At 40.0% G+C, this 13,601-nt stretch overlaps 1 protein-coding gene across 1 annotated transcript in view; it reads right to left on the minus strand.

Annotated features, from left to right (window-relative positions):
• Nucleotides 1-13,601, minus strand: part of DPH6 (diphthamine biosynthesis 6) — a 338,189-nt gene that overhangs the window by 262,767 nt on the left and 61,821 nt on the right. The window contains exon 4 of the mRNA XM_054971781.1: nt 3,256-3,329. Coding sequence (XP_054827756.1) covers nt 3,256-3,329 — 74 coding nt within the window. The remainder of the gene's footprint in view (nt 1-3,255; nt 3,330-13,601) is intronic.

Below are 13,601 nucleotides of genomic sequence, written 5' to 3' on the forward strand. Positions count from 1 at the left end.
CCTTCTTCACACTGGGGCATTCCGTGGCAAAGTGGCCAACGCCCCCACACTTTAAGCACGGTACTTGTTTCATTCTCTTCTCCTTTTCAGCTAGAGTGGTCGGCCCTTTTGGATGGGGCTTATCTCCCCCTCTATACTCCGCAGTTCCTCACCTTTCGCCCACTTGATGTTGGAGATGGAGAAGCTTCACAACCCGCTCCCTATTTTCAATCTCGCATGCCAGTTGAATCCACCCCAGCAGGGTGTGCGGGTCATCTTGGACCATGGCCTTGGCCACCAGATCTGGGTTCAAGCCGGCATGGAAGAACTCAATTTTCACCAACTCAGTCTAGTCTTGCATTTGGGCTGCATATGCTCGGAACTTTGCAGTGAACTCTTGCACTGAATGGTTTCCCTGCATCATGCGCTTCAGCTTAGTTCGTGCTCAGCTCCTCAGGGTCTCCATCAAACCGGGCTTCTAGCTTGCGTCACCCCAGTGGCTGTTGAGGTTGAGGTCCTGGGACTGGCCCGACTGGGGCTCCATCTGGGTGAATGGGTTGGGCTGGCTGCCGCAGCGGCACTTGAACCCCTTGATCATCTGGAGGAGGGATAGGCTGCTGGTCCCCCTGCTGTTGAGCATCTTAATCCGGCTGGCCACCTTGATCTCCCAGCAGATCGAGTTGGAAGGCAGCCCACATCATGTCTTGAATATTGCCCATGAAGACGTATATGTCACACCTCAGCTCCCCCATCTCGGTCTGGAGCTCTTGCACCACCTCATTGGAGGTTGCCCCAACAACTCCCTCCGCTCTGGTTCCTCGTACTCTTCCTCCTCCCTCTCGAGGAGTCCTTTCCCAAGGAACAGACTCTGTCTGTACAGTCGGGTCTGCCGACGATCCCATCTTTTGATCTCCCTCTTGGCCGACGCTACACAAAGGGTCCATCCCAGTGGAGTGTCTTCCAGTCAGTCTCTGTAGCCAGCATCCCATCAAGGAAAACTGGCACAGAGCCACGCTCCAGCTTCAGCCCACGCTTGTTCGTGGGGTCTTCAAGGTTTTCTTCAGTCTTCTCTGTAGCACTGGTATCCTTGTCCCCTTTGGCTGCCATGGCACGGGTGTCAGGATTCTGTGGTTGTTCAGGTCCAAGGTGAATGTGATTTCTGTCAATCTGTAAGGATATGCCAAGCAACTCTCAAAAGATTTCACTGTAGGCAGTAAAAGAACTTTATTGAAAAGCTGCTGGTATTATGAGCTTACTCCATCTTTGCCAGGAATAATGTTCACATGCAAGCATCAAACATATATAGGTTTTCAAAGCATGGGCAAATCCTAAGATCCCCTTCCCCCTCAGTCTAACAGTTAGCTAGGCTCAGCAGGAAAACAGCAGAATTGATGTATGGGATTTTCAAGGTAGTGGTGTCTGGGAACTGCTGAGTGCAGTTCAGAGGAGCATACAGATAACAGCAGGAATAGACACCTCTCTTGCATAATTCCACATTGCGGGTCTGAAAGGCAAGGTAATTAACAGTTGCAGTCCAGTCAAAGAATAGCCTCAGCATTTAACCATAATCATAATGTCAAGTATTAGACTACAAACATAACAGCAGGGAACAGCAGGGTGTTGCTGGGTATGGCAGATGATGCTAAGCACCTAACACTCTCCCAATTTTCAGAAGTTATGAAACACAATGTCTGAGTTAAACCACTGGTCTACCAGGGTCATTATTGTCTCTCTTACTGGCAGAGGCTTGCCTGAACCTCAGTCAGTGGCCTTTCACTTTAACTGCTACCTAGTTCTTGTAACTGGAGATGCCTGGGATTGAACCTAGGACCTTCTGCATGCAACACAGATACTCTGTCATGGAGTCTCCTCTACCAGTAAGCTAGGACACCAGTAAGACAGAGGCCCAGTTCAATTAGATCTTCATTATTCAAGCGAGCCTCTACTTCTTGAGACTTAAAGTATCAGTGCTACTCATTTAGGCTATGCAAGCTGACAAAATGGCAAAAAGGAACAGAAAGAGTTGGAGTATTTTAGAACCTTGCCCCAATTGTTATATGGGACATTTGTAGGGCCACCCAGTTCGTGTTTCGCTCCTCAAGAAAGAGTGCAATCTAAGTTTTAAGGACAATTTTACAGGTCCCTAGGTATGTGCCTAATGCTAGGATAAGATTAGAGATTGGTAACATTAGAGTTGAATCATGGGTGTGTATATCATCTATATACATGTGGCCAAGGGGTAATTTTAATCCCCTAGGTTTATTCCCATTTATAAACAGAGATAGTTTTCAATATAATTAGCTTAAGTCTGTTCAAAATCATATAGTTAGAACTGGCCTTTCTCCTCATGTCCTCCTATCCTGTATTTATGATCAGGCAAAGAGACTAGTTAAACAGAGGACTGAGGATATAGATCGCCAAACTGATATTGCTACCTTACAAAATAAGTATGAGTGGTCAAATCTTCAAAATATTGTGAAGCCAGCAGTTTACTTAACATCTTTAGAAATAAACCATTTCAGAAGAGCGTTCACCATGGCAAAGTGCTTGGCCCTTCCTTCTGCAATATTGGAAGGCAAATACAATAAAATCCCTTATCTGGAAAGCCTTTGTTCCTGTCCGTTAACACAGCTGGAAACTATAGAGCACAAGTTTTTTAGCTGCCCATACTGTAAGGAAGCACCTGATGAGATCACACCGTTATTAAGCAAAATCTCTGGTCTCACTGAAAAAGTTAGACTTGATTATCTCCTATCCAATAAGAATGCCAAGATTACCTATCAAGTAGCCAGATATTGTTTGGTGATACTCAGGTCTCAGAAATCATACTGTATTGTAACTAGATCTTAATTTTAAATCATTTTATTTGATCCATTGTATGCTTTGAATTTTCTTTTTCTTTTTCAGTGTAACTGTTATATGATTGGTCAAATGACCATAAATAAAGAAATGAAAGGACCTTGATTCTATTTTCATACAGGTCCTTACAGAACAACTAAACAGCAGTTCTACATTGCTTTCATTATAATTTTTTTTGTATGTATGCAGAGAAGCTACACAGTGCTTCTGAGTATGAAAAGTATGTTGTGACTCATATTGCATAAAACACAAATTTCTGTTTTACATCATGCTCACTTGATTTAAATGCATGTTCTTGGACCAAGACCAATTATAGCTTAAGGGTACAATCTACAACTACTAAAACCAACACCAGCATTGTCAGTCATTTCAATGGATTGTCAATCTACAGTACAAGTATACGGTAATATTACTTACACGTCTTCCACACGGATTCGTTGATAGTCTGAAAGAATGGCACCTACTGAAACACCTTCTACATCTTCTTTATCCTGAAATTTAAAAAATTCATATACATGAACATGTGATATATACAAAAGAAAAGGATAACAGAACTATTCTTCAATATCAGCTGTCTTTACTCCCCAAGAGGTAATATCTCTGTTTGATGTGTAACACGAAACATAAAAGGGGTTGAGACTTGCATGTTTTAAGCTGATGAAAAATTTAGTCTGATTCCAGCTTTAGTTTTTAACTGGTAGTCTATTACATCCATTGAAAATCTTAAGGTTTATATGAGCAACCACCAACAAAACTGCATATATTGTAAAGTGTTCTACATAGGTCTCCCCTCAAAGTGAACTCGGAAACTCTATCTGGTACAGAACACCTGAGTTGGTTTACTATCAGGAGCTAGGAGGATATTACTCCTATCTTAGTCAGTCCACTGCCTACCCAACAGTTACTGGGCCCAATTCAAGGTGCACGTATAAGTCTTACATGACCTTAGTCCCTCATATCTGCTGGAACGCCTCCCCTCCATGATCCACTATGGCAGCTTCACTCATCTCAACAAGGCCTTCTGCAGATGCCACTCTGCAGTTGGGCAAAATTAACAGCTGTCCATACACGTGTTTCCTCTGTGGTGACCCCGCCTTACGGAATAGCATATTTGATGAGATCAGGAAAACTCTCATTCCCCTGGGTTTCTGCAAGCTGTGCCAAACCGAATTATTCAGGTGGGTTTTTCTACTCTGGTAATAGGGCTATGTTGTAAGAAATGGCTTATAGAGATGCCTTGGACAAGGGCTGTAGACAATTCTACTGGGTATTGCCTGTTGATGTACATTTCTACATTGTTAAAAACGTGTTTAATTTTGCTTTATTTCCGTAATGTTTCATCTCTGTGTTTGGATTTATGCTTATTTTCAAATTTCTGCAAACCATAACCTATTGTATTTCCCAGCTGTTCATCATATTGACTTGCACTGTGTAATCTGCCTTGGGTCTTAGTGAGAAAGATGGACTATAAACAAATAAATAAACACATGAATGAATGAATGACAATTTGTAATCATGTCAGTAATAAACATGTTGAGCATGACTAGTTTCAACGTTTAATCATACAAGACACTGTTTAGCACTTTCCCATTGATAACATAACAGTATTTAACATGCCCATCACTTTATCAACTTTGCACTGTTAATATACAGAAATTCTTTTCCTCATGTTTCTGTGCTGGACTGCATCAAAGGCACTACTAAAACACAGGCACATTATGTTGAGTATATTTCCCTTCTTCATCATCTCTGGTAATATTTTTAAACGTTAAATAGCTAGATATGTGTGCTTATCCCTAAATAGGCCTTTTTAACATTTTCCATAGCATTGTACTAGGTTTTTAAAATATCTGGATAGAGTATTATAAGTTTAAAAGCCTCTACTATTTCTGCTGTACATATCTTTGATATGAAGACAATTGAACTGCCTCGAGTTTTACTTAGCACTATAGCAGCCTTAGTTTTAAAGCAGCTTTTAAAATTATATAATTAATCCTTCTAAAAACTTAACAACCTGGTGAGTTCACATAGCTAAATATTACTCTATTACTTTGCAAATTCACAAACAAAAGCCATTTTTTCTGTTGAATTAAAGTTACTAAGCTATACATAAGTGTGCAATTCTTTAAGTAAACTAGAGAAATTATTCAGCGCTGAAAGTTATCTTGGTGTCAGGGCCTATCACAGAGGGATGATTTATACATTGTGAAATGTACATACAGGACATTTTACATTTTTCCACGGAGTAAGCTATTTCTGTAGAGAGGTTCATTATGCAGATCAGGTGATTTTCTTGTAGTAACCGCATACGATTACTCTCTCTCTCTCCCAGAAAAGAGAAGAAAAATCTTCTTAGATAATCTGGTATCACTTGAAAGGAAAAAATATGGAACCTGGATACCTATCCCAACTTTACAATGGTAAAAAAATGTTGCCAAAGCCGACATGGCTTCTTTTTTTTCTTTGCTTGACTACCTACCATTTTGGATAGCCCCTGGCCAACCTACCTTTGCCAGATCCGGAACAGTCTGGCAGATTATACAGCAACTCTGGCAAAAACTGAAGTGGGTTGGTAAAAGGAACATGAGACTTGGACTATCAACTTAGCATGATTGAATCTGATGAGAAAATGACTGGCTTCATAAAACGAGCTAAGGGTTGGAGGGCTTCATAAAAGGAGCTAAGGGTTGAAGAGTCCTGGGAAGCAGGCCTAACCTAGCACAGCCAAGACAGCATAGATATTATGTTGTATATTTTTATATAATCAGGGCTCTGCAGCTGCCTTTATTCACTTCATGGCAACAGTTTCTTCACACCAGCTCTCGTTCAAACAGGATGACCAGATTCTCCTCAGCCAGCTCTCAATCAAAAGGACCAATATAACTTCTTTCTCATCTTCAGTCCCTTCTTCTTTCTCTGATTGCAGGAATGGCAGGCTGCCACTCCACGTTGGACACCCTCCTGAGCCTGTGAAAGGTGCTTAATTCCAGTTGTCTCAGATATTCTCCTAGTAAGCTTGCTAAAGTCAGTTTTTGTTTTCTACTGTACTCAGTACTCATACATAAGCCACCTCCCCATGCCATATGGCGAGCATACACACCATGCTGCCACAGGCAACCTGCAAATGCTGTTCTGCAGATGTGCATGTTCTTGCTTACCAGTTTGCCTCCTATCCAGCTGCAGCTTCTGCCCCAGCTAGTCTCTGAGTCGACTTTGAGGGGACACCTATGAAGAGCACATTACAGTATTCTATTCTAGTATGCAGGGCCCTACACATCTGCCACTGGCTGTGACCCTGCTCCTCACCATATACATTCTGCATACACAGTTTGGACTGCATGAATCTAACTACCATGACTTGCTTAAGGCCTCTATATAAGCTTTAGAGCTAGGTGCATATTTGAACCTGGGTTACCTACATTCCACCCAGTACTGTATCCACTGCATGATATTGACATAAATAGTTTATCCAGAGGTTTGGTCTATAATTTGGTCTATTCTTTTCAATAGTTTGGCATGGACATTATATCCATAAATGCTATATTCAAGAAGCTAACTGATTTAAATTACTAAAATTTCACTTGTTTTTTGTCAAATAGGAAAGATTGTGAAGAATTCCAGAACAGAAATGGCAATGTTTCCTTAATAAAATGCCATACCAAAATGCTACAGATTGCCTGATTTGCTTGTAAATTAAAAACAATATAACTACACGTGATTTTTAATCCTCTTGTTACAGAATTCTTTGAGTTCAGCAAGAAGAAAATTAGTGATAATGCTTTCCATTTAATTAGTATATTACATGCACTGTAATTATTAGTGGGAAATGTTATATTAACGAAAGCGAAAGTTAGCAGTAAATTACCTTGTAGTTATTGTCAATTTCCCAAGCTACTGCTCCTTAAGATAACCCTCTCCCTATGGTCCTTCCGGTAATTTTTCTTTTCCTGATAAACATGATGATTAAACTGCACACAGTACAAACCTTTGATACTTTTTAAATTAAATCCATGCCCAGCCTAAGGGCTGTGTCTGATTTCAACTAAATGTGTCAGTTAATCAGATAAAAAATTATCAGTAACTCAAAGAAACAGCAGCCTAAGGCTTCATCAGGGCTAGAGAGAGTTGAACAAAATAAGACATACAGACAATATCACATTATGAGTAAAGGTTACTGATAAGCATAAAGCCAAACAGAACTGTTCATCACCTTAATAATATCTATCTTTGGAGAACCATTACATACAACAGTCAAATTATCGCTTTTTAAAAAGCAATTAGAAAAATGGGCTACTATGCCAATATGCTATTAAATTGAACATGCAATGAAGAAAACTAAGAATTACACTTGCAAAAAAAACCCCAGAGATTCCTAAGACAAGATCACATTTTATTTTATTTTCAAAACACATCTTTATTTTAAAGATTATCAACCTAAACCCCAAAACTGCCAGTTTGTGCTCTCTCTTTCTCTACCATATTCCTGGCCAAGGAACATTATTATGTCACAACAGTCTACACCTATTCCAACTAATGACTCTTTTCTATCTTTGATAATCTTCTAAGTATTGCCCTTTAAGTTTTATCTCCCTCACATGTCTGTGTCTGTATTTAATCATACAATGGAAGTAATTAATCCCTTCCTTCCCACTCTAGACCTCTTTCCTCATCAGCATTACTGATCTTCTAAATTCAATCCAAAACTCTACCAAAATCATTCATTTCACTCATTTCAGATTCTGCCAGTGCAATCCTATGCAGAGTTACTTCAGTTTAAGCCCATTGAAATCAATGGGCTTAGACTGGAGTAACTCAGCAAAGGATTGCACTGTGCAACACTTTTTAAATACCTTCACTGTATATTTTCATTCCTTCTATTACCAGGACCAGCATAATGGGGAACCTGAAAGGCTTTGCAGGGTTTACTTCCCCCTGTATCCCCTTCCCCATGCTGTTTCCTCTTTTCCTCCTCTTGGAAGCCCCATATGCTCGCATTTCTCTACGTCCATGTCTCCTTCAAACTAAACAATTTACCTTTTATCTGCCCCCCTGACTTCATTTATGCTCTACTTTTATCAAAAGGAAGACCTAGAGCAGCTTACATCTTCTCCTTGTCCCATATTATTTTCATAACAACCCTATGAGGTAAGTTAGGCTGCGAGTATATGACTGATTCAAAGTCACCGAGTGAGCAGCATGGTAATTTGAACCCAGGTCTCTTAGATCCTACTTTGAAACTCTAACAACTACACAACACTGGCTTTTGTGCATGTGTGGCAGGGGGAAGGGGTATGACTGCTGTTGAACAAAAGCAAGTGGCCAGGCCTGCATGAGTCATGCTAGTCTTGTGGTATCAAGTAGACTGGTGGTTGCTTCTAGGCTTGGCCCTGATGAGTCCTTCCTCAAAGGCCAAACAGCCCTGGAAAGTGCCCTGCCCCATCCCCCTACCTTTTACTGACAGAAATCAATACTAGAATACTGGCTAAACTGTTACAGTTGCCTAGCAGCAGCCACTGAAGGTATCTAGGTAAAGCTATAGCAACTTTTTTATTATTTGGGGTTTTTAACCCCCCGCGCAATGTTTTTTTTAAACAATTTCAGGATTTCTACAAACCTGGGACATTTTTGTTGCTACTTGAGGTTACCATTATGAATACCAAAGTGGGAGGTTGGCTGGCTGGTTGGCCAGCTAAAGAAGGAGCTATCTATCTTCCAAATCTATCCTATATGAATTGATGGGAGCAGGTATGTTTATTAGGCTGGCCAGGTGAGGGGTATTTTGGGGGAGTAAGTGATGAGAGTAATCAAGAAAAGCATGGCCGACTTTATGCAATCATTTGACCATGTACAATGTGTTTTCTTGAACTGAGACAAAAATGTATCTAATTTTCAACATTGCCAAATGTGTGGATACTTAAAATCTGAATACTGGAGCCATGAACAGACAAGACTTTATTGTCTGTTCTTTATTTTCAAGCTTTATTGAAGCTTGAAAAATACCCCAGGTTTATGGAAAAATCTGAAATATTTAACTCCCCCACTAAAAATATAACAGCAGCTGTAGATTTAAGAAATGAAGGCTCTCTGTGGCCACTGCTAGGCAACCTCTAAAGTAGCCTTCAAGCCTTGGTTTCTGTGAGTAAAAGGCAGGGACAGCAGCCCTTTCCAGGCTGTTTTGGTCTTTGAGGGAGGACTCATTGAGGCTAGGCCCTGCATCAGCCACCAGGCAACTTGCTGCTACCCGACTTACAGGCAAAGCAGCTTACTACTGTTCAACAGCAGCCACCCCATGAATGCCAGTGTGGAGTAGCGTTTACTGTTTTAGACCAGGATCTGAGGCACCCAGGTTTGAACTGTCATTCTGCCATGAAAGTTGGCTGGTTGATCTTGGGCCAGTCACACATACTCAGCCACACCTATATTATAGGGTTATTGTGATAATTTAGTGGAGGAGAGGAAATATGTAAGCTGCTTTGGGTCCTTATTGCGGAGTAAAGCAGGGTATAAAAGAAGTTAATAAATATAGCTGAAGATGGGGGCAGGTTGGTTGGGGGGGATGGGAAGAAGAGAAGGAAACGGAGAAGTATGGGAGTTGCCAGGGGGAGGGAAAGAGGAAATCAAGTGGAGGGGATACTGAAAAAAACTAAGTGCTCTCCACAAGTCCTTACTGGTTCTCCACCACACAACTGTGCCTGGCTTGGTATCTGCTACCACACAACTTGGCCAGAGTTTTCCCAGGGTTAGGCTGCCAGGATGACTGAAGGTAGGAAAGCTAAAGTCAGGGGAGCAGATAAATGTGGGTAGGAAGGAAAGAAGCAAGAAAAGGGGAGAGACTATAGAGGCTTTCAGGGAAAGGAAAAAGGAAATAGTGGGGAAGAGAAAATAAGGTGCCAGTCGTGCAGGTCCCCCCGCTTGTAGTGTACTATTGCTGAAATGAATAGCATGAGTTTTGGTTTTGTTAATTTCCTCACAGTGCCTCAATTGTGAAAGACTTTAAACTGTGTTACTATAGTAATATTGTCTATATAATGTTTACATGGAACAGCTATGGCAGTACAAAAGCAATGTTCCTCAAGGAGTTTGTTATCCAAAATAAACAGAGAGAGAAACATGTGATGGGGCTGGAGAGCCAAAGGTAGGCAGGAATGAATGTGAGCAAATGCACATACTTAAATTTGGGAACAGTTGGGAATGAATAGGTTAAGCCAATACCTTTGTAGTAGGTTCTGAGTAGGGGTCTGAAGGAATTGTAGCGTTGGCACAAATCTGCTGAGGGAGGGAACTAATGTATAAGCGCAACAAGTGAGAGTGGTGGGATTGAGACAGAAGGAAACCTTTGAGCAGCTGAAAGTGCTGGTTGTTGGAGCAAGTCTATAATAGAAAGCAGAGATGTCATGAAAAAAATAACCATAAAAGAGAAGCATAGTCCTTGGTAACTTTAAATGTAAGGACAACCTTCCTGATAAAGTCTTTAGTATCCTTGACAAAGGAGAAGGCCTCAGCTACAAAGGGTTGTAAATAGTAGTACACATACTGTAAAAGGGGCTTCAGTAAAGAACTGGATCCTGATGTAAGAGTACATTATAATCAATTGTAGATATTCTGTAAATGTGGTTGTAATAATTATACTTCATTGTTTATAAAAGTTATATTATAAAGCACTTTTGTAGTATTAATTAGCCAGTTTCCACTGTGTTTTGTTTGTATTGCTATGGATTTTGTATATTCAGGTGCCATAATCCCCAGCAAAGTTATTTACAAATGAGTTTTCCACCTTTTTTTCACCAACAGAAAAGACGGCTGAATCAAATCTAAAATAAGCTGTCTTGGTCATAGACCACCAATGTTATTGGAAACTATTGAAAATGAAAAGACAATTAAACTAAACAAAGTCTAACACTGCTGGCATGAGAACCCTCCTCAATTGTTCAGGAAGGAAGAGGACTATTGTCAAAAATGCCCATGTCTAATTGAAGCCAGGAGGAAAAATTAGGAGGATCAAAGAAGGTGCACATTTTTGGCAGGACAGTGTTGAATGTACAAGTCCCAGGTCATGAAAAACCATAAAGGAAAGAACCAACAACCTAGAATTTAACCTAGAAACAAGTGGGCAACCAGTAAGAGTCAGTGTACTGCCATGGTTAGAGTGTCAGACTAGAATCTGGGAGACCCAGGTAATGTTTCCATTGCTCAAGGTGATACTTGAAACACTGTATAAAAGATCTCTACGAAACTTATAGCAAAATACGTAGGGATCTTTTAAAACCTCAATACATTCATCCACCTTGCACCTGGTTTTTCTTCTTTTCTGCCTACTGGTGCGGCCATTGTTTCTCCAGCCCCATTTGAAGCACCATTTTGCCATGGCAGCGTTCTGAGTGACCTTAGTTCAGTTACTCTTTCACAACTTAAGTTGCTGTGGTGTGTTGGGGAGGCATGAGCAAGTATTATTATTTTTGGCAGGAAAAGCCCCCCTCAATACAGCGCCCCTGTCTTCTTGATGGCAGTGTATAAGATTTTTGAGATTACACAACACTTTCCTAGTACAAACATCAAGCACCAGGTCCAGAGAGGCCAGAGGAATATTTATGTGTTGGCTTGCAATTGCTTTACACACTTCACTGTGTGCCACCTGCCTTAATAAAACCCAGTTAAGACCTTAATACCAGGGAGGAGAACAAATATTTTAACAAAACAAGAAATAAGGGAAGGGAGGATAACTTGTGGGTACTCAACCACACACACACACACACACACACACAAACACACAGTTATATACATAAAAGGTCCCAGATTGGGTGTTTCAGTCTCTCTTGACCGCACCATTAGGATAAAGAGGGGACTGGCAAACAAGGTAAAAGGGGACAGACATGGCTCTGTTTATCATACCTACATCATAAGGTGTTAAGAGGACAAAATGGAGGACAGGAGACTGTTGGGTCCCAATCCAGGGTATAAATGAAGTAAATAAATACATACTGTCTCAGAAGTGGTGTACAGTACTACTAGTTGTAAGAGGCTTACAGAACTGATATACTGTTCTGTAACATATATTGATGTAGTTTCAGAGAAGCACAGATTATCTAAGAAATCTCTCTTCTGGCAATGACAGTTTATATAAAAATCATTCAAGGCTCTGTCTCTTGCTACATCCAATCCATAGCAAAACATAGTATGCTAAATCAGCGCTCTGATTTGTCCAATATTATGGAAGAGTGAAAGCTCCGTGAACAGCAACTTTAACTGCAAATGCTCAAAGATGTTAAAACTGTGCAGCCACTTCAGATTTTACTTAATTAGAAATAAATAAGTCCAGATATCCCACATCTAGTGATAAGATCTACAGTGAATTAAAACCTATTTCATAACCAAATACTAGATATGCACCAAAAAGCCCATACCTTTGCAAAACATTAACACTTAACATTCTAGAATTCAGTAATATGTGTGTGCATTGTGAGTTGAACAAACTAGATCACCAAAAGAAAAAAACAGAATAGGCAAGATAATCATCATATAGATTTAGAAAGCAATTAAAATGAGAAAAGAGATTCAACATCATAAAACTGGAATAAAGAAGGAGCAGCAGATTTAGCTACCATTTTTGTTTTCTGGTATAGAGTTCATTAGGGTTTTTTTAAGCTGATGGTTATATTTCAGATCTAGTTTTTCAGCATTAAATGATGAAGTAATTCTATTTAATATATTACTTTCCTATTCACTGTTGATATGTTTTTACACAAGATATTTCCACCTCAAATAGAGATGGGGCCCTCAAACAGCTCAATTCTGTTCTTACAAAACTTCTGTATACATGAGATATAACACAGCTCAAAATATTTAAATGAAATGAGCCATCACTTATTTGAAAAGAGTGTGTTTGATAGGTGAGGTTATGGAAAATGTATTTTGCATTCATGACATAACAGGGAGATGACTCAGGTAAGCACAGCTTTGCAGAGGAAAATCAAATAGGCACAAAGTGCAATGATGCTGTACATTCAAATAACGAATGATGTCATGTCACAAGCAAAATTTAGAGAGGCATATATAGGATACACTAAAAATACAGAGTCAAGTAACATCATTCACATAAAAAGCCTCATGATTTTACTGGCACAGAAAAATCAGCCCACAATTATGTTTGTTTCCTGCTTGAAAAAGCTATTAAAGTCAGAGTAAAGAATCTCTCCAGGCTGGTACTGAACCAAAACTCATCTGTGTAGTTTCACATGCTTCCATTTTCCTGTAGCTTTTTGACAGCTGGCTCAAACATTTCACTGTTTTTCAACTGAGTCCTCAAAATACTGTTCACAGGAAGCTACGAAATCTTTATTTTTCTTTTCATTTTTTCCTTTTCTTAAAGTTACCTAAAGCTTGGGGAAAACCCTATGTGAACTGGCAAACCCTCCTTTTATATGCCTGAAATAAGCCCATCTATAGCCCATGTCAATGGTACAAATGGGTACTTGTCACACAGGTTAGGGAAGAACTTATAAATGGAAGTCAAGTGGTTTTTCCCCCCTCAGTTGGATGAGCTTCTCCATGTCAACCTTCCTCCTAAACCTCCAAGTCTGAGGACCTTAATGCAGTTTGACTCCACTGACATCATCACGAACTCAATAATTCTGCTAAAGAATTCAGAATTCCTTAAAGTAGGAGAGCAACTCTTTAATGTTTCCCATTTAGATGCTGTGAGAAATGCTCTATAATTAGGATTTGGACAAAAAAATGGGGGAAATGATTCAATTAGTACATCGTTT

The sequence above is a fragment of the Eublepharis macularius genome, chromosome 2 (genome assembly GCF_028583425.1).
Source record: "Eublepharis macularius isolate TG4126 chromosome 2, MPM_Emac_v1.0, whole genome shotgun sequence".
NCBI classification, from domain to species: domain Eukaryota; kingdom Metazoa; phylum Chordata; class Lepidosauria; order Squamata; family Eublepharidae; genus Eublepharis; species Eublepharis macularius.